Genomic DNA, 26,566 nt, shown 5'->3' with positions numbered 1-26,566 from the left:
AGATTTACAAAGAAGCAAAAAATCCGGGAGAGGGTAAAAATAAAAATACGAAAAAGGTTAACAAAGATAACAGGAGACGAGAGAAAATAAATAATTGGAACACTTCCTTCAGTTTGACATTCGATAGAAAGAAAAATCAATGCAAATAGAATGAAAACAAATCGAGAAAACGTACAGAGATCAATGAGAGAGAAGAAAAAGCAAATGGAAAGTTTTGTTTTATTTATCGTATAGATGAAAATAAATGAAGCAAGAATGAGAGATAAGTATATTACATTTGAACTTCTCTAAGTCGTATATTTTTGTATTATTTGGATATAAAAATGCTCACATTTATGTACATATGTCGCTGGGAAACCCCGATTTCTGTTTCAATTTAACCATTTTCGAGGTCGGAGATGCTCTGTACTTTTCCTGAACCAGCCCGGGATGGGCCCTTTTAGACCCCGAGAAATTCTGCCCTAGACCCTTATTCCCTATCCCATTTTTTCCATCGCATTCATTGATCCTTGATCACCTCATCCATTCATCCTTGGCTGGTCATTCGTACATCAGCACACGCAGCTTTACCAGCCCAGACAAGCCTTAACTTGGATAACAATAGAAGAACTGAGAAACGGCACGAACTAAAAGTGCCTACACGAAAATAAAAAGGCCTAAAGGGAAATTTTCACAATACAAATTATAGAAGTAATGAAAACTATTGAAGACCTACACACACGAGAAATCTTCTCTCCCTATGACTACAACATACAAGACATTCGTTTACATCAAACAAACAAAGAAATATACGCGCAATCAGAGAGATTGAGAAATCATGGGAAGAGAAATCATACACAGGTATTCCTTACAGACAATTCATTCTGAAGTTCCAGAAGGGAAAATCCTGGCGAGCTTTTGTTTAGAATTTTCAATTTTTCTTTTGAAAATAAATAATTGGATCGCCATGTTGCTCGAGGGCTCATAGTTTATACTGTTTATAGGAATCTCTGTTGCATCTATAAATCTATTATTTATTTTGTATTTTATAGATTTATTTACTTTACTATCCATAGATTCCATAGCTACAATTGTGGATACCCGTGGTTACGCGCTTGTTTTCCATGCAGAACGTTCCGGGTTCGATTCGCACAGTGTTGAAACTGATCCAGAATGGGATATTTTGCGAATTGGCACAAATACCAAAGTATAAAGCTATAACTTGTATCATTGACCCGAAGAAGATGAATAAATTATGAACTCGTGATAGCAAAAGATACTCCAAACATTTTTCTTGAACTAATTTTAGAACATAACTTATCCGTCCAATGAGCAAAGTCGATGATAAAGATACCATTATAATTCTTTAAAAGCATGCAGACTTCTTTAGTAGGTCAAGACTGATAAGATGCCATAGATATTGTAGTCAAAACTCGCGCGAAATTGGTTGTTCTAAACTTTAGGAGGCAAATAAACAAACAAGCATTATTACTCCACGGTGACAAGAGAATAAGTATGAAATGACTACGCCACATTGAACAAAAACTCCAAGTATACCTTCTGCTCCTACCCGAGAATCCTCCCTTAGTCACATTACTTAGGAAGCTCCGTTCGTGCAAAGCGAAATCTAATGAAAATAAATGACTCCCTCGCAAAACAATAGGTTGAATTATTCGTTGCAAAGTGCTCGAGAGATTCTTTTTTTGTCTTTTGTTCAAACTTTTCTCTTTTTTCTATTTCGTGTAGCTGTGTGTATATTGGGAGGAAAAACAGTACAAGTGTTTTTGATTTCCCCAAAGAGAAGTTTAACTTCATTATCGGGCGAAAACCAACGCAAAGCATCGAAGAAGAACAAGAAAAAGAAGAACAACTGAGAAAGTGAACAATGTTAAAATAAATCGAGAATTCCTTGAAAAATCTTGAATTAAAAATTCAACACGAGAAAAATTTGCTCTTGTTTTGACCTGCGGTTTTGTTGTATTACCTGTGAATTCTGAATGCTGAGTGATTACTTAGCTAGATTATATTTTATTCTGAGGTAGTTGAATAATAAATAGTAATTTATTTTATTATTTTCTACTACCGTTTTGGAGAACATCGTTTGTTATACATAGCTTCTATAGAGTAATTTGATTCAAAGCCCATGAAATTCCCAATTCTGTAACCACCATACGAAATAATCTACTTGGCTGCCCTTCCCACCCGGATACCCCCAGAGGTTGACTCCTCCACATCCAAATCATACGTTATCATGACGTCATCATTGACCAAATCCTTCAGTCTTCTCATATGCGACTCCTTGAACTGATCACACTGGGATATCCGCAAGTAATACAAGCTCTCCCCAGCCGTCAAAGCTGTCAGATGAGGGAAGCTAAGTTCCGAGTAGCGGCAGAGGCTCAGGATTTGAATTTCCGGGAGGAGGCACTTCTGGGAGCACCCGTTAAGGAGATCTTTGAAGGTTTTGTCTTGGATCCGTGGTGACTCGAGGAACAATCCACGGAGGTGACTTGCTTTTCCGTCTGAAATGGAGAAGAAGATTGGATGAGTTAGGTGATCTGGTGACTATCCAATGTGGTATCTGTCTCATTGTAGATTGTAGGCTAAATTCCATCCAAACTGTGTACGTGGGGATCTACAAGTCTAGACTACAAAAGTACAAACTCTACGAAGTCGTGGGAAGGTCCTTTTTGACCCCAAACAATACCAAACCTTTGAATATCTTACAAAGAATTGAATGGGTATTGTAATGGCAATAAAAGCCCGAAACTGACATTAAGCTTTTACTTTTTGGCACTGTTCATGTTTCCCTCATACCTATCACCTTTCTAAACATTTTGTTTTCTCCAAATAAACTCCAACCGAGGTTATTCTGTCTATAACCCACGCAAAGTTGTATTCATAGACTTAATTACCGTTTTACATTCCGCAGCACATTTTCGCCGGTGAAAAAGTCTCCCCATACTCTTCCGTAAGGTTTCACATTACATGAGAACTATAATTTAAAGAAAATATGTATAAAAATTATTCTAATTTTCATTCGAAAAAAATCCAAAGACCCGTTATTAATTAATTATTAAAGTATGAAAAAATATTACATGTAATTAACCTGAAAGTACTGAAGTTTCGCTGAAATTTTACACGCAAGAAAATGGAGAGTTCCTATTGGAGGTTTTATTTCTGAAATTTTTCGCATTAATTAAGTTTAGGAACCGAAAGAGAAGGTTTTTTTTTCGTTCGTTCGGTTTTTTTAATTTTAAATTCTTACACCTCTTGAAAGTTGTTTACCAGGGAAACACGAAGGTGTCGGGGATCATGTTTCCTCCGTGTTTATTCTTTATTGTCTTGTACGAAAATTATCTTTACTTCCTCCTCTTCCCAATCTAACCATTCAAAGTAGAAAACGAGATAATAAATATAATCCAATTTGTGCAAATACAGACAAAGCCCCAAAGTTTCGTCTTGAACCCATGCATTTTTAATAGATTTCCTCTTCTCTAATCTTCTGCAATTGTGTGCATTTTAAAGTTCCTGCAAAAGAAGTTCATTCATCTGGCAACAGATAAGAGAGGAGAATACCACAATCGCTGGGGATTTCGGGAATTTATTTACCTGGCAAAAGGGTAGCGAACCAGAAGCACTGCGGAAGGGAGTGGTCCCAACTGAAGTCATCACCGTCGGCGTAAAACAGGAGTTTCAACCGGGAGAGGAAGTATTTGGGCTTCCCGCGGCCACATTGGAAGTAAGGACAAGAATCTGGTGTCACGAAGCCGCAGCCACTGAGAATCAAAACTCGGAGCTTCGGACAGCACTTGATGATCACGTGGGGATCTACTTCCTCTATCACCTGTGGAAATCAGATGAGAGGAGTACCTGTTGTGTGGATACCACTAGTATTTCCATGCCGCTCTAGCAAAATTGGTTGCTAGAAAAGCTTTTCCATTTTAAAGGAATCGTAGATGACTAATCCAGTTTGAAAATCCAAAAATCATTCTGAGAAACCCTGTGTAGTTGTGTACATAATGTGTATTGAATTTTTTTCTCCCTTTCCTTTTCTAACAATGTACCTACTTTACTTTCACATCCAAACTCCTTACCTTCAACTCCAAATATTTCAACTGGGCCTCGCCATGGACCTCCAGGATGGGCACAATGTCCGTAAAGTCCAGCAGACATCTCTCACCACTGGTCACACACACGATGCTCAGCTCTTTGAGTTTGTGCAGTGACGTCAGAGCTTCAATAGAGTCGTGATGGGTTGAACAGTCGTAGCGTATCCTCACAGATTCTGCGTTAGGACATAGGGCCACTGCCAGGCTTAGAGCGTCAATGGGAAGAACTGACTGGGGGGACATTCTGCAACGCACCTGGGGACGCAAAGTTGGAAGGGACTGCATAAGTTATGACATCAATGAAAGGTGAATTATTTGTCTATGGATGAAAAATCTTAACCCTATTTTTCTGTTCTATCTGTTACAGGTAAGGACCAACCCATAAATACATTCTGTAGTGCAGTAAGTACCTACAACACAGACGTTTAATTTTCCTAAAACGAATACACATTCCAAAGTGATTTTCTTATTAAATACCTACTGCTCAATGCTCAATTCATTCCTCTTGTATGTACTTGGAAATTTCAATCACACGTGCTTTTTGTATCTCTCATGCGCTTGTTATATCACGTAGAAAAAAAGTAAAAATCTTCATTCGTATTAAAGATATTTAATATTCCATTCAGAAACTAATAAAATTACTGTGGTGGAGTAAAGACCAAAGAGGGGGAAGAGGAAAATGGGTTGTGGAAAAAACTGTTTGTTTATTGCTCGGGGGTTATTAGAAGGGAAAGACAATTGTCACTGCAAAACTGCATCGGGTACCCCGATCCCCCCCCCCCGGGTTCCCCTATTTGAAATGAATAACGTGCAACGTCGTAGCGTGGAGAACCTCATTTTCAACTTTCAACGATGTAGGGGGAGGAGGGGAGCTCCCATTTTTCCGAAGGCGTCCACCGCACGGAATTCATTGTCAGGGCAAGGCGGGAGGAAGGTTAGAGGAGGGAAGGAGCAAGGTTTGGGGCAAAGCAGGAGCAAAGTTAAGGAAGGGTAGGAGTAAGGTTAGAGGAAGGGCAGGGGCAAGGCGGGAGCACGGTTGGGGGAAGGGCAGGAGTAAGTTTGGGGCAAGGCGGGAGTAAGGTTAGAGGAGGTTAAGAGCAAGGTTGAGAAAGGGCAGGAGTGCAGGAGCAAGATTGGGGCAAGACAGGAGCAGGGTTGGAGGAAGGGCAGGGGCAAGGCGGGAGCAAAGTTGCAGGAAGGGCGGAAGCTAGGTTGAAGAAAGGTAGGAGCAAAGATGGAGGTAGGGAAGGAGCAAGGTTAAGGGCAGTAGCAAGGTTAGAGGAAGGGCAAGCCCAAAGTGGGGGCAAGACAGGAGCTAGGACAGTAGGAACAAGATTTGAACAAGGCGGAAGCTAGTTTGAGGAAGGGCAGGAGCAAGGTTAGGGCAAGGCAGGAGCAAGGATGAAGGAAGTGAAGGAGTAAGGTTGGGGAAGGCAGAAGGTTGGAGGGTAGGAGCAAAGTTAGAGGAAGGTTCTGACAAGGTCGTGCGGGGATCAAGTCTTCGCAGTTCCACATTCCCGGCTTTTATTTTTAATTATCTTCTCGTGTTTGGAGGACGTGACAACTCCCGCTGTGTGGTTAGGGTCACTCGGTATCCGAGTTTTTATCATTATTACCAGCACAAAGTATGTCGTTTACTCGTTTCCCTCTCGATCCTACGTGTGAAATGAGCGTCTCTAATACATGCTGAGTTGCTGAGACATGGCTTAGCGCAGCGATTCTCAAGCATGGAGGGATACCCCTGGGGGTACGCGAAAAAGAATTGAGTAATGGCCGACAAAAGAATAACAAAAGGAAATATACCTGGTCTTGTATTACCTAATAAAAACAAGACCAAAATTGTTCTGCATCTACCTTTTCAAGTTTTTGTCATTTCCACTTGCGTGTTTAGAACTCAGTAGTAATAGTACTGGTACAGTGATACACATTTACCTAGGTATGGACACCCGGAACCTAGGAATAGTGGCGGGGGTTCGTGAGAACCGGGTACCTAAGGGGTGCGCGGGCGAAAAATGTTGAGAACCGCTGGTTTAGAGTAAAGCTTGTTCTGTACTCTAGGTTATAATGGTTATGAAGTCAGGTGGGGTATTTTATACTGAGGAATTGAGGATGTTCATATCGTTTTTTTCCGTGCTTATATTGGCGTCATTCCCTGTGCTTTTTACTTTTCTTATCCTATAGGGAGGGAAGTATTTTCCTTTTAATAATAATTTTATTGGTCTTTTCATACGTCGCCTTACAGGTCGTTTAGGAATAACACCCAATAAAAATTAGTGGAGACGCCAGGATTACAACTCACTGTATTGTTAGTGGAGATGACGAAATTATATCGTTAGAAATTGTTACGGAGGAGGGTAAAGGGCTTGATTGAAAATGAATTTGGTGGAGGTGTTAGAATCACACTTTAAAAAAATTCAAATCAAATAAATAAAATTGATTGATTGATGCTATTGAAGTTCCCGTAGAAACAGGAAAATCGCCACTCACAAATTATGACATAACGAGACTCATGTGATGACCTGCCACATTCCCTGAAATTGGTGGAGGTGTCAAAATCACTTATTATGTGTACAGCTTGAAGTTTTAGGCGAGGGCTTGAATTGCTTACTACTCGCTTTTTTTACAGTGTTTCACAGGTATTCCGTTTTTATTCACAGGTATAATACGTATATTTCACACGTATTTCATCCATACGTATATTTCATACGTACATTATCCTTCGCATAACTTCTCGCCACAAGTTAATCCTCACACCGTCTGACCACCATAAGCGTTGGTCAAGCGTCTGTTACCCGCTGTAACATAAATCACCGCCTTTTGTTTTCTCGAGTGAAAATAGAATGAAAATAATATTACAGATTTTTTCCTCTTCTTCTCCTCCTTCTCCACCTCCTCCTCCTCCTCTTCAACCTCTTTTTTTCTGTGGGGGAATGTCACTGGAGATAGGTACTCCTGATGATCAACTTTCCTACCCACTCCCACTAGTGTCGGATACATGATTTTCAATAAACTAAGCAATAATAGGTGCTTAATCCATAACAATTTTTGTCACAAATGTCGTTCCTTGAGCGTATTACACCTACAATAATTTTTACGAATTCATCTAGTTAAATTCATTAAGTTCATTAAGACTGGAACCACCAACCTTCAGATCCGAAGAACACACTAAAATCGCTAGTTACCCTAGGTTAGAGTTGACTTGGACTTACCCTAACCTAGGCTTACCTTGGGGCGCAGGTGTCAGGCACACACCAAACACCTGATGTATAACTGACATATCCTAGGGTTACTTGTTTCATCGCTCGTTACCCTCAAGCCTCAAGGCTGCATTGCTGTACAGACAGGCTACTTAATCCTGTTCCGCTATATATTATAGTTACGATATTCTTTTTATCCTTTTTAATCCATTATCTCTTTTATGCTTATGAGAGTTATGAGCGTACCTTTTGTTTACACTTCTCTCGAGGCTCTGATGTATCTTAGGTCTTGATAGATATCATTATCGAGATTTTTTTCTCTCTCTCTCTCTCTCTCTCTCTCTCTCTCTCTCTCTCTCTCTCTCTCTCTCTCTCTCTCTCTCTCTCCAAACCCCCTGTCTTTCTTGTTTAGCCTCTTTCGAGGATTGCCGTCCCGAATTGCTAAGGTCTTTCCATCCCGAAATCGAAGAGATAAGGAAGAAAGGATAGGAGAAAGCCAGCCGTTCCGAGAACAAACCCTATCTGTTTAAGATAAAATCAACCTGCTGCCGCTGCCTAGCATTTACAATTTTTAAAACGAAACACGTTTCGATTGTCTCTGAAGAGGTCAGCAGTCTCTCCGCTGGTCTGGCGAGATAATATTCATTTCATATTATTTACAATTTTTCCATTGTTCGCGTGGTCGGGTGGGTAGAATTTTTTTTTTTTTTTTTAATCTAGGGTTAAAAAAAATAAAAATAATCCCTTTCACACTCAGGGATATGTATTAGGATGAGCTTCACAGCTTCCTGGTTTTCTAATAATGGTTAGAACGGGCTTCCTACTTTGATATCCAGCGGAAATTGTCTTTCTACTGCCTAAAGAATTATTTATTATGTCCAGCGGCGATAGCAGACGCGTATAATATCTCTAATAGCGCGGTCAAACTTTCTTGACTTGGCGGGGCGGAGCGCTACCGCGCTCCTTAATAGCTTTGGACTCAGCAGTTCCCGATGGATCACTGAAGTCTGAACTGAAGTTCAACATTGCGTGTGTTTAATATCCGGATTGGGTGGCCATATGGGCAGGCACGTGTTTGCCCATATGGCCCTACTCAGGCCGAGTGAGGTTGATGTAAGGAGGTGGGCAGATTGTCTTCAAATAAAACAAAGATCAAACCCCAAACAAACATCTACCTTCTTCTACTACACCTTTTTCCGGCCTCTGCACTTTTTTGCCAGCCTCTTCCAGTCAGCCCAATTTATTAACCCAGGATACGATCCGGTTTCTTAAGTCCGATAATTTTCAAGCTCTTTGCCAATCCGACTCCAAAATGTACCTACTTCGGGAGTAAAAAGACTCTTCATGAATAATAATAATAATGATAATAAAAAACATATTCACCGGTATGCACACACGAATGGCTGACTTCATACATTGTGTTGCAGACAGGATAATAGAGGGTTCGTGTACCCTCGTCACATTTATTTGAGGGGAAGTGATGCCCTCCCCTTATTTAACAAAGAGGCACTCCATATTTTCTCTTTGGCCCCCCTCCTCTCACACCTTACCAACAAGCTGGGTCCGTCCCTCCGGGAATTTTTTAGCCCGTAGTTTATTCGATCGTGGTTATTATTATTCTTGATTTGATTTTTTAATTTTACTTTCATGTAATGATTTAAAATCAAGACTAGAGCCCGTTCTCCCTTTATTCCCAATATAGTGTGCAAGTCACCCATCCATTTATTGGCCTTCCTCGGCGTAGCTTAACATAGGTAACGCTAAAACCGGTCTTAAATGATCGACTGAAGTGTTATCTAAAACTTTCTCGCTTTGAGTTCATAAGGTCGTCGCGACAAATTTCGAGATCAGAGCTCATTTGTGTCAGAAAATGTGAAAAAAACCCCGCAAAAACCATTTTTTTTGGTCTTTTGGCTTTATGGTTTTCTGGACAAAATTTACACCACCATTTTCGTGGACCGACAGACCGACCGAGCGAGCGAGTGACAGACACCGAAGCGAATACAATAGTCCGTCCCTTATACCTTTTTATTACTATTGTAATAATAAAGGAAGGACGGACTAAAAAGAGGGGTAAGGGTAACCTATTCGTTCTCTTTAGCCCCTTGCACCTAATAAAGGGGGGCAAACCATTCGTTCTTACCCCCACTGGCCTCACCTCCTGTTCCTGAATAGGTCCTCTTACTTACCTCTTTATAAGAGAGGTTTATGTTATAACTGGTATTCAATACTGACCCTCATCAGTTTTTTCCTGTCCATGAATAGGTCCCCTTACCCTCAAATGAAAGGGTACATGTGTTACACTCTCCCCGTCCTGCAATGGGTCCTCTTACCCTCGAATAAAGGGGCATGTTATCCTTTTCCTATCCGTCAATGGGTCCCTTTACCGTTAAATGAGGAAAAACTCCATATGTTATACATAGTTTTATACCTATCTAACTGGTATTCAATTCTAACCCTCATCAATCCCGTCTGTGAATAGGTCCCATTACCCTATCAGAAAGGGTCATGTTATCCCTCTCCCTGCTCAACGGGTCCTGTTACCCTCGACTGAAGGGGTATGAGTTACTCTTATGCCCGGAATGTATTCGATTACGGTTCACTAGACATAGTATTCATATCAGCAACATTTTACATAGGTGAGGTAGGTACAAAAAAAAAAAAAAAAAAAAATAAGCCTTTTTTTTTTTCTTACCCCCCCCTTTGGCTTTTTTTTTTTTTTTTTTTTTTTTTTTTTCAATGTAGGTACAGTGTTTTAACAATTCGTATTGGATTAATTTCAATCATGTGTCAATATATTCGTTCGCTAATATGTTGGACAAATACGCGTATTTTTCCCCCATAGTATACCTAGGTAGTTACCAGGTATAGGTATCTACCTAGCGAATGTGCCTATATGTACCTACCTGTTTTACCTCTGGCCCTCTGGCTATGTCTACTCTCGTAGTATTTCATTTAACCTCAGTTCATCATTTATAGTTCTACATATGACTTCAGTATGGTTTAAATGTCGAGTTTTAAAACATCGTCTAATTTGTTTCGGTACAAGCTTTATCTCGCCAAAAGAAGGAAAACGAGCAAGAAGGGAAAATTGCGAGAGGAAAATGTATGGCTAAACTCACCACATGTGAAAAGTCAGCGTCCAAATTGAGCAACTTGTACGTGGGTATCTTCCCCTCTCGCCCCTCCTTTCCCTCTTTCCACCCCTCAGCATGCTTCATATAAAGTGCCGATACCAGCTGATAGTGACGTAATAACCGCAGCTCCGGCACAGAGTCCAGGATGAGGCAGATCTCTCCCGCAGTTACCCGGACAGTACCGAGGTGAAGCTCGGAGAGGGATCGGAGCGGTCTCCGGACCGTCTCTTGGAGATAGTCCGGGACCTTCTGGTGTGAGATGTAGAGCGATCTGTGATCAGAAAAAAGAAGGTCTCAGCAAAAAAGTCTGGCTGGAGGAGCTTTAAACAAGGGAAGATACCAGCCTGGAATTTCCCTTGCTAAAGAAACAGCAAAGGTTGAATAGGTATATCTACTATTTAGCACGGTGGACTTTGTTCAAGTCCTAGTCAAGTCATGAAAAAAATAGCATAGTTTATTAATTGGGAAACAACATTTTGTGACGAGGTTTTTTGTGCTTAACAAAATTAACGAAGGTTTGTAGCCTTCGTTTTACAAAAACAAAAACTGCGCTCGGGTTTCAATTTATCGTTTCCACGTGCTTTTGTGACGTAGTTCGTACCCCCTCGACAAAAAAAAAAAAACTTAGGAACAAGGTGAGTGAGGCTGAAAGGAAAATAATATGTATTGTAACAACTAACAATAAAACTTTCCCCGATATGTGTTGGAGAAAAAACTCAAAGAAAATACTTGGAAAAAAGTTTTTCAGCGGAAAACAGATTGCTCTCTCGCTGTATTCTTCAGATATTCTCATACGATCCTCCCTGCCATGTTGGAGAAAAGAGGAGAGAAACAAAAAAGAAGAGAGAAAGAGGAGAAAATGGAAAGTGGTAAAAGAGAGAGAGCGTAGGAGAGAAGATAGGAGAAGAGTATAAGAGAGATTGAAAAGGAGATAGCGAGAAAGAGAGAGAAAGGAAAAGCAAAATGGAAAGTGAAAGAGAAAAGAGATAGAGAAGGAATAGAAGTGAGAAAAAGAAAAAAGACAAAAAAAGAGGGAGAAGGTGGTGTTAAAAAGAGAAGAAAATGGGAGAGAAATATAGAAAGCGGAAGAAAGAAATAAGGATAGAGAGAAAGAGGACGAAGACGGAAGGAAGAGAAAGAAAGGAGAGATATAGAAAGAGAAAAAAGAAAGGAAGAGAGGGATAGAAAAATGAAAGAATAAGAAATAGACAAAGAGAGTAGCAGACGGAGAGGGAGAGAGGAAGGGGGAGAGATAGAGAGTGAGTAGAGAAAGAAAGAAAAGGAGAATTAAAGAGAAAAAGAGAGACGGATAATATACTTACACGTGCATGTGATAAGGAGGGCAAAGTCGTGGTTAATTGGAAGCTCTTATATTTATTTTTATGTACTTTAATCAAGTTTTAAGCTCACATGATTTTGTTTTTAATTCTTTGTGTGATTTCTAGAACAGGGATTTCCGGCGAAGTTTCTCCAAAAATGGAGCATCTACCCCCCATCCCCCCCAGAAAATCCTGGATACGGCCTGCTCCCTTGTGTATGTGGCCCGCGAAGTACCTGTCAATGTAGCATGTGGCACGTATACACATGGAAGTTGGAAATGCCTGTTCTAGAACGTAGCCAACGTACATACAACTCGTGAACGCCAAACTCGCGATAATTAACAATCCTGAGTTCGTTGTAGAACTTACCATAAGTCAAATTGGCACTTTTTTTACTTTCTATTTTTTTTTTTTTTTAAATCAAAGCGCTCCCCTTCATGTGAGTTATGCAGTTAGTTCTAAAGTAACTCCTCGACTGGATTTAGTTCTAAACTCTTCGACTTTAATAGTAATGGGCTGTTGATACTAGTCAAATTAAATTATTGATCCTAAGTTCAAAAGGTAAACCTAGACCTTTGACAAATGGAGTGTACCGATAGGCATATCATGTGTTCCAATCCTCTCGGCCACTATAGAATAGAAATGGTTTGTTGTTTGGACAGTATTTGATAATAGGAAATGCTCTTTTCTTATGGATGGTTCATTTCTGTTGTCCATTTGTTGTTTTCGTTGGTTGACTTGATCCGTCAAAAAATGGTCATAAAGGCCCCCAACTGAATCCATTTGGTCCCTTTTTCAGCCTATTGTCCCCAGGCTGTTTTGGCCTACTGTTGAACTTTGACCTTGACCCTTTCCGTTCCTCTATTACAGACCCCTTTCCCTTCCTCTGATACAGATCCGACCCTTGAGAATAACGTTTACTTTATAAACATCTTGAAATCATTATATTTATTTTGTGTGTACAAAAAATAAAAGGAGAAGAAGAAGGGAAAGAGGAAGAGAGGAAAAACACCTTGAGGGAAAACGAAAATATAAAGTTAAGAAAAGAAAACGAAAAAGAAAGAAAGAAAAAAACTTTCTTTCTCCCTATTATTTTTCGTTATACTCCTCTCTGTACCTTTCCTTTTCCCTCTCTTCTCTTCCTGATCTCTCTCTCCCCTTTTTCTTCTCTTCCATTCTCTCTCTCTCTCCTCTCTTCTCTTTCTTCCTTCTCTTCCATACTTCCTCATTTTCCTTCTCATATTGGGAACAGACGTTTACTTTGACTTTCTCTTTTCTTTGGTAAAACAAGGAGGAAGAGAAGGAGAAAAAGAAACAGAGGAATGGTTAAGAAGAAGTAGAAGGAGGAGTAAGAGGAAAAGAAGAAGAAGAAGGAGGCCTAGAAGTGGAAGAAAATGAAGTAAAGAGAAGCTCGAATTTTAAAATAATTCAATATTCCTAGAGATCCTTTAAGATTTAGAATTTTTTTACCTGTCACCCCTAATCTCTTAGAAGTTTGAAATAATTGAGAAAGAAAGAAAAGAAAATCGAAATTGTCCTTCCTTCTCCTTCAAAATATTTGATGTAGAGGGAATTGTAACAACGGTGGTCTTATTCTCCCGAAATCTAAGAAGAGTTCCAGGATAGGACAAAGCCAGCCGTTCCGAGAACGAACTTTATCTGTTTACGTTCGCTCTGGGCGGAAATCGCACCTACGCTCTTGTTTTAATTTTGTTGATAATTAAGTTGCTCAAGTACCGAACTTATTTAATTTGTTTCTAAGAGGATATACTTCAGGCAAATATTGTTTTTAAGGGAGCAAAAAGTTGAATGAGTTGTGGATGTGTGTTGAAAGTTTCTCCGGAACTTCGAAGCGAGAGATCGACTGTAACCTGAGCTGATGAAAATTGTGAAACAAAAAACAACTCCTGTTTATTATTATTATTATTATTTTACTCAGGAAAGGTGCATATAGCACGGTCTAGAATAAATTTTCAGTTGAAATGGAAACATTGAGAAATAATATATGAAAGTCAACGTGATAATACATATTTCTATTAACCCATTAGGTTTCGATTTTTTTTTCTTTTTTCTCTACAAATAGGTGAAATGGAGACAAATATCGCAGCTTTCAAAAATTTCTTTCGAATTTCGTTAAAAGAATTATTCCTTTTGAATTTTGTGTGATCGACATTTAGAGGTCGCCAGAAAAATATAAGATGCACCAATATTCGAATGCAAACACAACGAAGGAGCAGTTATCAGGTAAAAAAAAAACATCTCAAATTATTCTCAATTCAACACCCTGTAACTACATAATATGCGAAAGTAAAATACGAGTACTCTGCCTACAATATTTCAGCACGAAACAAAAATCCCCATGATTTATGCCCCGTAGACTTTTAGACTTTCCATGTACACCTCCATGGATACGGGGGTTTCCGAAAATAAGACATAAAGTAAATATTTGAAACACGGGATTTTATTTCGAGAACCTACGTAACCTAGAGAAGAGGACTTTAAACACACCTAAATGAAATGCAGTGTACAGCTAAATTACTACGAGTATTTACCAATGAAAATATAGCAGTCCCATGGAGTAACCCAAAGGAAGATTTTAGATTACAACAGATGGCAAAATAAGTGAAAAAGTTCCCAAATGACGAAAATATTAAACAAAGATGGCTTTCCGCGGGCTTTTGTCAACTAAGACGGCCTTTGGCATTTGAAAAAGCCCAATCTAAGAACCAACACGTAACCTACAAAGAAAGACTTTCACATACATGATCATGATATTTAAGGAAACGGATTGCACAACTAAATTACATTATACATTATTCATACAAGACAATGGTACTTAGCACCCACTTGAAAAAACTTTGTGTGCTTTTCTAATCTAAATTACTTTCCACAAAAAAAAGAACGAAAAAAAGTTATGAACGCAATGTCAACACTGTCTCCACTTTTAAAGAAGTTATTTAGCGAAACTGCAACGTGGTAAGTTCAGTGTGATAAAGAGGCAAGTTTTTAAGTGTGATAAATTGTGCACTAGTATTTCACAAGATAAAGAGAAGCTGCCATCTCCACTAATTTTTCATATGTTGCACATTGCATACTCAAACAGAAATACGGCGTTCACACAAAATGTGACGCTGGAAGCTGATCATTTTCACTGGGCAATTCGCTACTCAATTTTACTAAACTAAGTGCATTCCCACTGTAAGCAAGAAGCCGAAAAAACTTCTACTCCACCGGGAATCGAACCCGGGACCTACTCTGCTGCACAGGTTGCTCCCAGTAAAATTGTTCTGGCAACACAAAAGTTACACAACTAAGTTCCTCCTACCTATGTATAAGCAAACAGAAGTTCCCAAGCTCTTTTTTTTTTAGTATCAAAAAGTTTCTTTTTGGCCCCTGATGGTTTCTTCATTATAAACACAGATACTATGTACACAAGATCCCCTTCAACCTGCCATCCTACCCCCCCTCCTGTCATATTTCGTAGTTTTGGTGGGAAATGAAGGGAGAGGGGAGGGCTGGGGAAGAAGGAGGGGTATAATAATAAAGACGTATTTTTTTCTCCTTTCTCTCTCTATCCCCCTCCTCTCTTTCTCTCTCTCTCTCTCGTTCTCTTTCTCTATCCCCCTCCTCTCCCTCTCCCTTTTTCCCTTCCCCTCTCTTTTTTTTTCAAAATGTAGACAAGTAACAGTTGCAAAATTCATAAAAGAAAGAATAAGAAAAAAATGCTAGTAAAATTTATAGCTCCTCCACCTATAGTAGGGGATCAGGGGAGACAGGGGATGGGATTCTGACAATTTTTAAAACGGGTTTTCTGCAGAAATTTTGGAGCCCCTGACGAAACTAAAGAGTCCCCTTCAAGGGGATTTTGCTGATGGTGAGTTGGGTAAAAAAAGAAGAAGAAAAACTACCAAATTGTCGATTTTCAGGTCCCATGCATTTAGTGCAAAAAGTTTCCTGGTAGTCTGGTACAATTTTCAGATTGAGAAGGGAATCGAACCTGGTCTCGTTGAGTCTTAAACTGGCCCTGACTCCTAGAGAGCACTATCCTAACTCAGACATAAAAGTGTCATATCCTACGGATGTTTCATTGTAATAAACCTGCAACTGAACCCCGCACTTTGACAGAAATATGTCAAGACAAATTTTTATACCTGCCTTTGTTAGGACGTTAAACCTTGGGTATTGAACGTTCGACTGGGACTCTCCACAAAACAAGCTGTTTAAATGTTATCCTAAGAGCAAGTGTCAAGATATAAGAGTGGATATTTGATAGGTAAGTTACTTTCATCATAAGTTTGCTCCTGGTTTTGTTTCATCCCTTGATTATTATTTGAAAAAGACTTGCATTTCGATTTCAAAATATTTCAACGTGTTGCTTTCTAGACTTGACCGAGTACCTAAATGGGAAAGCGTCTCTTCTGGACCATCCGATGAGGCACATACTAACGGTATGGGCAATAATGAACATGCTACTATACAAATCACGAGTCTAAAGTACCTATGGTAACTATACGTACCTACTATGTAGTTGTTTCACTGCAACATTTTCTTCGAAAAAAAAAAGGTCATGAAACCTTTTTATCTATGCCAAACTCATTAAATTATTTATTCTCAAGGAGTCAGATGAAAGATGACAATCATTTTCTGTTATTTACCTGACATTTCCTAGTAGTAAACTTCAGGAGATTTTCATCCCATGTCAGAATGGCTGATTTCAACTTGGGCGTCAGCAAAACTTTCCACGTTCTCCGCCATTGTTTGTAGGAAAGTTGATAGGCAGCTTCCAGTATATCTTGGACGATAGTGCCCGCTGAAATTGAAATCATATTTTTTTTATTTGTTAATTTTTGCAATCAATTTTGAATCCTAATTTTCCATGAATCTACCCTTTATTATGGCATAATGTAAGTGTCAGGTTCAGGTACCACACAAACTTGCAAACGACTGACTGCTTCTTGACTAGAGAATCCAATCTGGGGATGCCGATCTAAAATTATCAATTTTCCTATCCCGGGATTTTTGAGATCTCTACTCTTGACCCCTAGGTAGTAGGTAGGATCATCATCATGTTTATCAATCCTAGGATTGGTTTGTAGATCGCCACTCGTCTCTATTTGATGTTTTCGTCTTCATCTCCGTGTAAGAGCTGCTCCCGGAGTACCTACTTCACGACTTGATCGATGTAATTCAGTTGTGGTCTGCCTCTTCCTTGTCTTCCTTCTCTCTTCCCTTCTATGATGGAAACCATGTATTCGTTGTGCCGGTAAAGGTGGCCTATCCATTTATGTCTTCTATCTTGTAGCATTTTCCAGATCTGTCTTTGTTCATCAACCAATACCAAAACTCTCTCGTACATTGCCGAGGTTCGGATTTCAGAGTGACATCTTGATGGAGCTAGCTCCAACGGCTATTGAATATGAAGAAGCTTCAGCAGCTTCATATTTAGAAGTTCTCACTTATGACGTTCTGTTCCATGTTGGAAAGTCTGGAGTGAATTTTACATAAGGAAACGGTGTAATATTAAATTTTCAGCTGGAAATGTAGAATTATCATAATTGCACGAGAGAATGAGACCGAAGGAGAGAGAGAGAGAGAGAGAGAGAGAGAGAGAGAGAGAGAGAGAGAGAGAGAGAGAGAGGGAGAGGGAGAGGGAGGTGTTTTTTTTTTCTTTTTTTTTCAAGAAGAGAAATGGAATAAAAATAAAATTGAATCATTTGGTTTTTATAGTACCATAGGATGTAATGGGATGTTTTAAATGTGAAGAGAGAGACAGATATAAAGAGGAAGAATGGGAGAGAGAAAGAAATAGCGATAGAAAAGGGGGAGGGAGAGAGAAAGAAAGATAACTTGTGGCATTCATTTCTTTTTAATGGTCCACAATTGTGGTCAGATTATCCTCAAACCTGGACATTTTTAATGTTTTAAAACAAGTTAATTAAAACTTCTAGTCTTCGCTTTCGGGACGATAAGACCTTAGCAGTTCCAGTTTCATCTATCCAACCTCTTAAAATAATAATAATAATAATAATAATAATAATAATAATAATAATAATAATAATAATAATAATAATAATAATAATAATAATAATAATAATAATAATAATAATAATAATAATAATAATAATAATAATAATAATAATAATAATAATAATAATAATAATAATAATAATAATAATAATAATAATAATAATAATAATAATAATAATAATAATAATAATAATAATAATAATAATAATAATAATAATAATAATAATAATAATAATAATAATAATAATAATAATAATAATAGCATTTATATTTAATCTAATTTCTCAGTATGTATATAAGTATCTACAAAAAAATTATACCTTAGGAAGACTTTTTTTTCCTCTCTGGATTTTCAGCATAAATTTCCATGTATGTGCATTAAATAAATACCCCAGGCACATTTGACGTATTATTGATACAAAATAAATACCCCAGTACATCAGCGTCGTCTGAGCTAACAAGATAAAACTCAGCCTCTGTTGAGATTACACTGTTGCAAGATTTATTCAAATACAGGGTTGCAAGATTTATATAAATACAGGATGGAATAAGTGATGATGCTTGTCCTAGACAGGTAAACATGTAGGTACCTTACCCCATCGCCATTTGAAACCTGGTTGGTTTTTGGCCTCGTCAACAATGAAATTCCAGGCTCCGAAGAGTTAAACCCCACATCAAATAAAATTAGCACCGTTAAATTTTGGCAACATCGCATTCTATACAGAAAACAGATTAAAAAATTGAACATGATTTGAAAAAGCTCCTTCAAAATTACCATTTTTATTTATTCTATTATTTTTTATCCACCCCGTATGATCCGTATTTTATTGCTTCAAACAAACACCATATAGCATATACCCACACTTATTATCAAGGTGTAAATACAGCTCGTTTATGTACATCCTCCTTCCCCACCTCACGAAACCTACCTTTTCCCTCCCCCCTAGCCCCTACCTCACAAAACCTACCCGTTCCCTCTCCCCTACCTCGCAAAACCTACCCGTTCCCTCTCCCCCTAGCCCCTACCTCACAAAACCTACCCGTTCCCTCTCCCCCACCTCGCGAAACCTACCTTTGTTGAAGATTTATTTTTGTTTCTAAGCAAAACATACTTTGTACGTACATAAGTACAACATAATATGTATGAATATGTAACTATGTACACATACCACACATACTTACCTGATACATAATTATTTTCTTACATAAGACATATTTATGTAAAGAACATACAGGGAATGAGGAAAAGGTGGGATGAAAGCTGTAATAATATGTATGTAGGATTGTATTTACAACATATTATATGTACCTACCTATATGGAGGTACAAGTTGAAAAGTACATACAAGGAGTTCACTGAACTGTACAACTCGGCAAAAATGGTCTCTACGGGATCACTTGTAGGTCTGATCAATCTCAAAATGTAATACATATTTCTGGACATGGTCTTCACTTGACTGGAGTGGACTATGGACTGTCCCTTGTATTTTACTTGTTGTATGTATGAGTGGTTGTAGGTGTTGTATGTATGTATGTTGTAGGAGTGGAGTATGATATTGTACTTGACCATTATCTCAAACTAAACAAAACTCAAAATGTAAGGAAAAAAGTTCCTTTATTTCTTGAACGTTTTCCCAAATTTCATAAAAATTGTACAAACCATTAATTTGAGAGCTATGGCGAAACAAACAAAGATAAAAGAAAAATCAGCCCCGGGCGGAAATCATACCTACGACTTAGCGCTTACAAGGCAGACACGCTACCCTCCAAACTAACTAGACTGGCATCTTAGGTACTTACTTCAATAAAGCCTCTGCCTCCGGGAGCCAATGTTGGACTTGGGATTTCAATTTGAGTTGCTTCAGATTATAGTTAGGTCTGCCCCGGAAGTATAGCTCTCCGTCAAAGTCGATACAGGTGGCAGATGTAGATAGGGTTGATATGAGACGTAAGTCGATGGTGCTTGACTGTGTGGTGACTAGAATCTGCTGAAGTTTCTGGGGACAATTAACGTGCAATTTACATAAGGAAACGTGTTTCACTAAACCCGTACACAGCTAACACTGAGCAGTGCACACTGGTGAAACCGAGTTTCATGAAACGCTTTTCACTTGTGTGCATCGCGCCTAAAGAGCTTGTTAAAAATCGGACCATGGAGGAGCTTGTATTTCAACTACATTTTTTATAAAATCGGTAGGCTTTTTTTTAACTCGCAGTCAAGCAAGCATTTATCCGGGTTTAAAGATAGTGCTTTCCTATGAAATGGTCAAACTATCACTACCTATCACAAATTCACCATGAGCAAAATAAATAGTTTTAGCGCTAATTTGCTTATCGTATAGGTAGCTCTAGTAGCAATAAAACACATTAATTAATTAAAACATTTAACAGGCCAACGTAAACATGTAAACACTGTCCCCTTGATCCTTTGACTGATGAGGTAAAATGTACTCCACAGGGGGACTAAAGGATTGTCCCCAAATATCCCCAGCGTCATTTTACCCCTCAGCCCCTAATCAGCGTGAAACAAGCACTCAAAATTAATTAAAACACAGCTTTAAACAAAAGATTAACTCCTCCCCTCTCTAGTGCACGTTGAATAAATAAATTTGTTTTCATAAGACTCCAATGGCCTCGACCGTTTGGATTTTTCTCCGGGTTTCAATTGAAATGAGAGGAGCATTACATTGTTTTTCCATCACAGAGTGCTGGAATGTGGATGGTTGCAGTGGTTGGGGGTATTTAATTTGTAGGGAAAACATTTTTTATTGTGTGATTTTAATCTGGCCTGGACAATGGATAGGCTTAGTGAGGATTGCATTTGATTCGCCACTTCGATTGCACTTTGTCCATTTTTATTTTCAATCGTGAGATCAACATGTTGGGATAATAGATACCGGACGCTCTCTATGTTATTATTAAGTACTGCTGCATGGAGAGTATTCGTTGTGCCGGTAAAGGTGGCCTATCCATTTATGTCTTCTATCTTGTAGCATTTTCCAGATCTGTCTTTGTTCATCAACCAATACCAAAACTCTCTCGTAGGTAGGGTATGCAATGTAATTATTACGTAGGGATTTGAATGCTACAATGCAAGAGTGTAATCGAAGCTAAATTCTACACTATTGTAGTTTTTAACTACATTATTTACAATTTCCACCATGTACATCACAATACCTTTCAGGAATTGACCTTCAGGGGGAAATTGCTTTTCAGGGAAAAACCTAGTGTTGAACATTTATATTTCAAATGTACGAGGAGAACTTGTTTAGACTGCTGGGGTATCTGTCCCTACCTACCTAATTTATCGAGAGGTCCCGGTTGGTACTGGTCAGTCCAGCTGTTGTAAATGTCATCAATGTAGGAAACTATCAATCTTACACAAAGATCATACAGGAGGGGCGGCTTTTTGATCTGGTGCGCTTCCAGGATTTGGTGGCTCATATTGAATTGAGCTGAAAACAGAAATAAGAGAATGGCGAGAAAATTAATTCAAGGTAAAATAGGGCTTTAAAAACACTTTTCATGTAAATAGAGTACGTTGCACATTGCATACATAGTCAGTTGTTAGGCGTTCATAAAAATTTACTCATTTTCTGTCGCGGGAAAGACAGGTTAGTGCTCGAACCCGGACTCTACGTGCTCGGCCAGTGCTATAATTAGCAGGCTACGGAGGTTGCTCAAGGTGGGAAACAAATACATTTTTTCGGCCTCTCATTTGCGAACTTACCCATATAAGGTACTAATGTACTTTTAGTCATTTTTGATTAAATGCAACCACTTATGATTAGGGCAATTAGGGCATGATAATAATAGACATCCCTGCTCAAAGTTCCGCTTTATGTAAACACTACCTACGTAGGTACCTACCTATATGATAATAATAGTGCTTATTTTTACTGCTCGCATAGGACTGATAAGTCCCTTTACTCCAGCAGTAGGCTACTACTATTATTGTGGTCAAATTCTCAAATTATATTGAGGATAAAATTCCATACCTCGGCTGGGATTGAACCCACACCCTCCTGTTTACCAGGCGAGCGCCTTGACCACTACACCACCGAGGTAGATTGAACAAATACGACCACTCGTACCTACATTGTAGAGTGTTAGTCAAAACTAAATTTGTATGAGTGGGTACTGGGTAGATACTCAATTATTCTCTTATCTACTACTTTTTGCTATTACGTTTATTGTGTCATTTCTAGCATTTTTCAAGTATCTAGTATCTACTTTCACTCATAGTTACTCTTATCTATTTAGCACAACTTGAAAAAAATTTAGCTCAAAACAACACTTCCATCTTACCTCAAGAACAGCACTTGAAGTGAAAAAATATTTTCATTTTTTTTACTTTATAAAAAAAAAGCAATATAAAAAATACTATGATTATTTTATTTGAAACGCTTGAGAAGTCCCAGAGCTACAATAATACTTAGTAATGAAAAAAATATCTGAGGAAAGAAGGTAGTTGCTTATTGATTAAACCCAGGTACCTGGCAGAGATGCTACTGCCTTCTCTACTCAGATACGTGACGTTTTGTCATGACCTAGGTCTGTTTATGTTGTCTTCTATGGAAATTTCCTTTTTTTGCCATGGAAATTGTTTGGAAAAAAAATATGCAGGAGACTGTAAGAAAGGGTTTGTTAAGGCTGCATCGAGTATACTTGTATACATAGTTAATAGCAATAGGCCACTAAGTAGACATAAATGCAGGAACTAGAGCATCTATAATTTGGAAAGGATGTGAAGTAGACGGAATAAAAGCGCCTTTGTATTGGGCCTTTTGTGAATTTTCATAGCCTTTACTTTATTTACTTGTCAACATGACGTTTCCTGGGTAATTGTGGGTTCGCTCGAGAGGAGACCCTTATGAAATTCAATGTACTTTTGACTTCGTTTCAGAACTCTTCAGCAATTCAATGATGTCATTCAATTGCATTTGATTCGCCACTTCGATTGCACTTTGTCCATTTTTATTTTCAATCGTGAGATCAACATGTTGGGATAATAGATACCGGACACTCTCTATGTTATTATTAAGTACTGCTGCATGGAGTGGTGTTAACCCAATAGAATCTACTTGATTGAGATTAATTCCTGCCAACAAATAGGACTGGAGTCTCTTTATCATGCCTCTTGCTGCTGCATTCGTCAGTACATCTCCTAGAAACATTGGCTCATTTGTAAGATGAGCTCCACAATGTCTTAGTAATCTAATGATGTCATGCTGGTCTGCAATGACTGCTTCATGAAGTGGACTGATATCATAGTTGTCTCGAATATGTACGCTTACTCCATTTTCCAAACAGTATTTCACAATGTCTAACTTCCCCACGCTACATGCTGTATGAAGAATGTTTCTCCTATCAAAGTCTGTCATGGAGATGTCTGCTCCATAGTTCTGCATCTCCTTGATCTTGTCTATATCACCTTCACGTACTGCTGATTGAAACAGAGCGGGATATAAGATTTTCTTTAGTTTATTCAGTTCCTGGCGTCCAGAAAGATGCAGCGTTTTGGCAACAGCTGCTGCTAAATCAAGTTCATTATTATGAATAGCATCCGTTGATAATTCTCCTCTTATATTTGTCATCATAATGTCTTTCTTCTGTTGCAAGGTTAACTCTGACTTGGATAAGACGTATGACAGTTTGGTTAGTGCTGCTTCAGGTGTCATATCATATCCATTGATAACGCCAATACCTGACAGAATCTTTCCTGCTTCGTAAGTATCTGAAGTTCCACCTCGACTACATTGCGAGCAATTCACAATGATCACATTTCTATCACTTGCTAACCTAAGTTCATCTATAAGATCTGATCTATTGCTTGGGAAATTCCCAGAACCATAAGTAAGGAGAATAACACCTTCCATAGGAGATTGCATGAAGGATCGTACGGTATGATTTGAAATATGAGGATAAATCCTGAGGATACCGACATTGAGATTAAGTTGAGATTGCACATCAAACTTCTTGATGGTCGAGGAACGGAAGATGGATTTCATATTTACATCAATGGTCAAACCAACCTTGGCTAAGTTTGGAAAATTCGGGGAATCAAAAGCATCAAACTCTTTAACACTCATCTTGACAGTTCTGTTCCCTCGTATAAGTTTATGATTAAAGTATACAGTGACTTCAGGAATATCATAGTTTCCTGCAAGTATAAGCGCGCCAATGAAGTTGTGAACGCCATCGCTTCTGATTTGAAAGATGGAAATCTGTGATCCTGTCACAATGACGGGTTTTCCTAGATTTTCCAACATGAAGGACAAAGCTGATGCGGTGTAACTTAAGGTGTCTGTTCCATGGAGGATGACAAACCCATCATAACTTTCATAATACTCCTTGATATCATTGGCAATCTTGATCCAGTGTACTTGACACATGTTACTAGAGTCCAGGAGAGGAGTATACTCCACCACTTTGTATAGAACTCGTCTTGTATCTTTCACTCTTGGTAGAACTAGAACATTCCCATCTTGAGTTTTACATACATCATAGTGTCTATCATACAGCAGTGGGTTCTCTCTGATCTTGTCTGTGAGAGGTTTTGATGAAGGTGCTAGTGCTCCTTGCTCGTTATCTTCCATACCTATAGTCCCTCCAGTGTACAACACCAGAACTTTGCTTTCTAACCGATCCTCTGAACTATTCAGTGTCAATGAAGCTCTGCGATCACTATCTTGATGTAGTGGACGTTCGTCTTGGTCCACTTGCTGAAGATATTTGAAGCGATGGTCGAAATTGTCATTCCCGATGGAGACAATCTCAATGGAATTGTCACTTCCATTGGAGAAGTCAAACTTATCTTCAAGTGAACTTGGATCACCCAAATCATCCCATCCATCCATGTTTAAGTTTGAACTTGTGGGACGCTTTACCGACAGTAGTTTCTAATAGGTATACCTACTGCAGTTTTATCAAAACTAGTTTCTGCAGTTAAAAAATATAAAATGACTGTTTAATGACTTGACTATTTATTTACTAGACAAATTATAACACCTGATGGTCATGTCACAATATACACTAAATGACTGCTGCCAAAGCAATTATTGAGTCATTAATTTGCTTATCAGATAAGGGAATTAATCTAATCACTTTTGATTATGATTGTTGTGGTTTTAATTAAAAATTTGCTCTTTTAATTATAATAATTATAATTTTAATAAAAAAATTCGCGTTTTTGGCCTCGTTTTCAATAGCCTGATGTACCTATTATACTTTCATATTGGACATGTGTAAAGAATTGAAGATTTTTTTATTTTTTCATTTATTAATTGAAAATTTCCTTATCTTCTTCATTCAAAAATGGTACTTACCTATCCATACGGTCTGATATTCTTTGCTTACGAGGACTTTTGATTATAAAATGAAAATGTCCTTCTTCATTCTATCGATTTTTTATCTCTTTAGGTGTTAAGTTACCAAGGATGTTCAAAGCAGTAATTAATGAGTTTCCAAATAAAAGATGAAGTGAAGGGAAAAAATTGGAATGAGGAAGTTGTTATTAAAAATTCTCTCTGAAGCAAATTTCTTCCGCAATAAAAAAACGGTATTTCATTTAGAAAGTACAAGATCAAAGAGTAAAAAGTTTGAAGTTAACCCTTTGCTGGTCTTTGGAGCATCTTTGAAATTACATAGGTACTTATGTAATATTCAAATTCATACTTACCCCCATTTAACAATCCAGATTCCAGAATGAATGTATTCAAGTTGATAGTTGAATTCTATTTGAATCTACATGCATTCAGGATCAATCCCAGTTAGCACGCAAGCTTACATCCAGGGGCTTGATTTTGACAGGATTTCTAAGTCTAACGTCTTAAACTTAAATCCAGTCCGAATCCAACCTCAGAGATCCAACCTGTTCTTTAAAATGAATTATCAACCGCACATCCAACTGGATGTCAAGGCCGGATATGGGCTTATTTTCAATGACAATCATCCAGCGAAATTATCACTCGCGATGCAAGTTTAAATCCAGCCAGACTTGACGTGCTAGTGTATTTCCAGCCTTTATCCAGCCTCTGAGATCCAGCCACACGTGATGTCAGCGCATGCGCAGAGTAAAACACGTCACCGTTTTTTTTTTTCAAAGTCAGCCATATTGCGAAATTCACGAAATTGCGATTAATTTTCCAAACATTTTATAGAATTTAAAGAAATTTGTGTTTTAATTTTAGGTATTAAAAACTAAAGACAGTTTATTTAAATTTCAAATTATAATACCTATAGTGACATTTTATACTCTGTTTTCATTCTATTTTTATTAGTAAGAACTTTCCTAGAGTTTATTGTCAATGGCCTCTTACATGTATGATGAATGAAAGTTGAAGCATAAACGTTGAAGTCTCAAACACCACAAAATGTTTTTCCTTATTATTGCATTCATGTTCATGATGAGGATTGAGGAATGATTGGGTAAGTGTTTTATTATGTTTTAATACCTAGGTAAGGTACCTATTGCCTAGGCATATTTTGTAGGTGTAGCCATAGTATAGTACTTCCACTCAGTTCTCAGTATGAAAGATACCTATTTGGATAAAATTTCCATCATGGAAACTGAATAGATAAAGGAAGATGATTGCTTTAAGAAGTGTTCTAAAAAATGTAGTTTAAAGTGTGCAATTTAAAAGAGTGCTTAAAAAAAGGAAAGTCTAGCTAAGTTACATTAAACGAGATTAGCATCTTGCCATGCAACTCTAAACAGATAAGAGACAAAAATACAATAGGTACTTAGTATTTGATCTTTGACACCCTGAATTATTTACTCATTTGTAGTTCACC

At 38.1% G+C, this 26,566-nt stretch overlaps 2 protein-coding genes across 2 annotated transcripts; both read right to left on the bottom strand.

Moving 5' to 3' along the window:
* Window positions 1-1,954: 1,954 nt before the first annotated feature.
* LOC103505595 lies at window positions 1,955-21,531 on the bottom strand. The gene is made up of 7 exons (XM_026820896.1): window positions 21,501-21,531; window positions 21,152-21,225; window positions 19,571-19,827; window positions 10,411-10,696; window positions 4,077-4,346; window positions 3,592-3,826; window positions 1,955-2,501 (listed from the first exon to the last, which is right to left on the bottom strand). The coding sequence occupies exons 1-7, from the start codon at window positions 21,529-21,531 to the stop codon at window positions 2,161-2,163; spliced, it is 1,494 nt and encodes a 497-aa protein (XP_026676697.1). The 3' UTR covers window positions 1,955-2,160.
* Window positions 21,532-22,460: 929 nt separating this feature from the next.
* LOC103505594 (L-asparaginase) lies at window positions 22,461-24,630 on the bottom strand. The gene has a single exon (XM_008469940.3). The coding sequence runs from the start codon at window positions 24,628-24,630 to the stop codon at window positions 22,651-22,653; it is 1,980 nt and encodes a 659-aa protein (XP_008468162.1). The 3' UTR covers window positions 22,461-22,650.
* Window positions 24,631-26,566: the final 1,936 nt, after the last annotated feature.

This window comes from Diaphorina citri, unplaced genomic scaffold (genome assembly GCF_000475195.1).
Source record: "Diaphorina citri unplaced genomic scaffold, Diaci psyllid genome assembly version 1.1 scaffold183, whole genome shotgun sequence".
NCBI lineage: Eukaryota > Metazoa > Arthropoda > Insecta > Hemiptera > Psyllidae > Diaphorina > Diaphorina citri.
Note: the sequence above shows the minus strand (reverse complement) of the source record. Positions and strands in the feature narration are given on the sequence as shown.

Excerpts from the sequence above, each read along its gene's own strand:
- LOC103505595 (XM_026820896.1), bottom strand. The coding sequence starts at position 21,531 with ATGACTAAAAGTACATTAGTACCTTATATGG. Across the intron at positions 21,226-21,500 it reads TACATTAGTACCTTATATGG|CTCAATTCAATATGAGCCAC; the intron begins GTAAGTTCGCAA and ends TTCTGTTTTCAG. Across the intron at positions 19,828-21,151 it reads CCCTCCTGTATGATCTTTGT|CTGTGTACGGGTTTAGTGAA; the intron begins GTAAGATTGATA and ends GCTCAGTGTTAG.
- LOC103505594 (XM_008469940.3), bottom strand. The coding sequence starts at position 24,630 with ATGGATGGATGGGATGATTTGGGTGATCCAAGTTCACTTGAAGATAAG.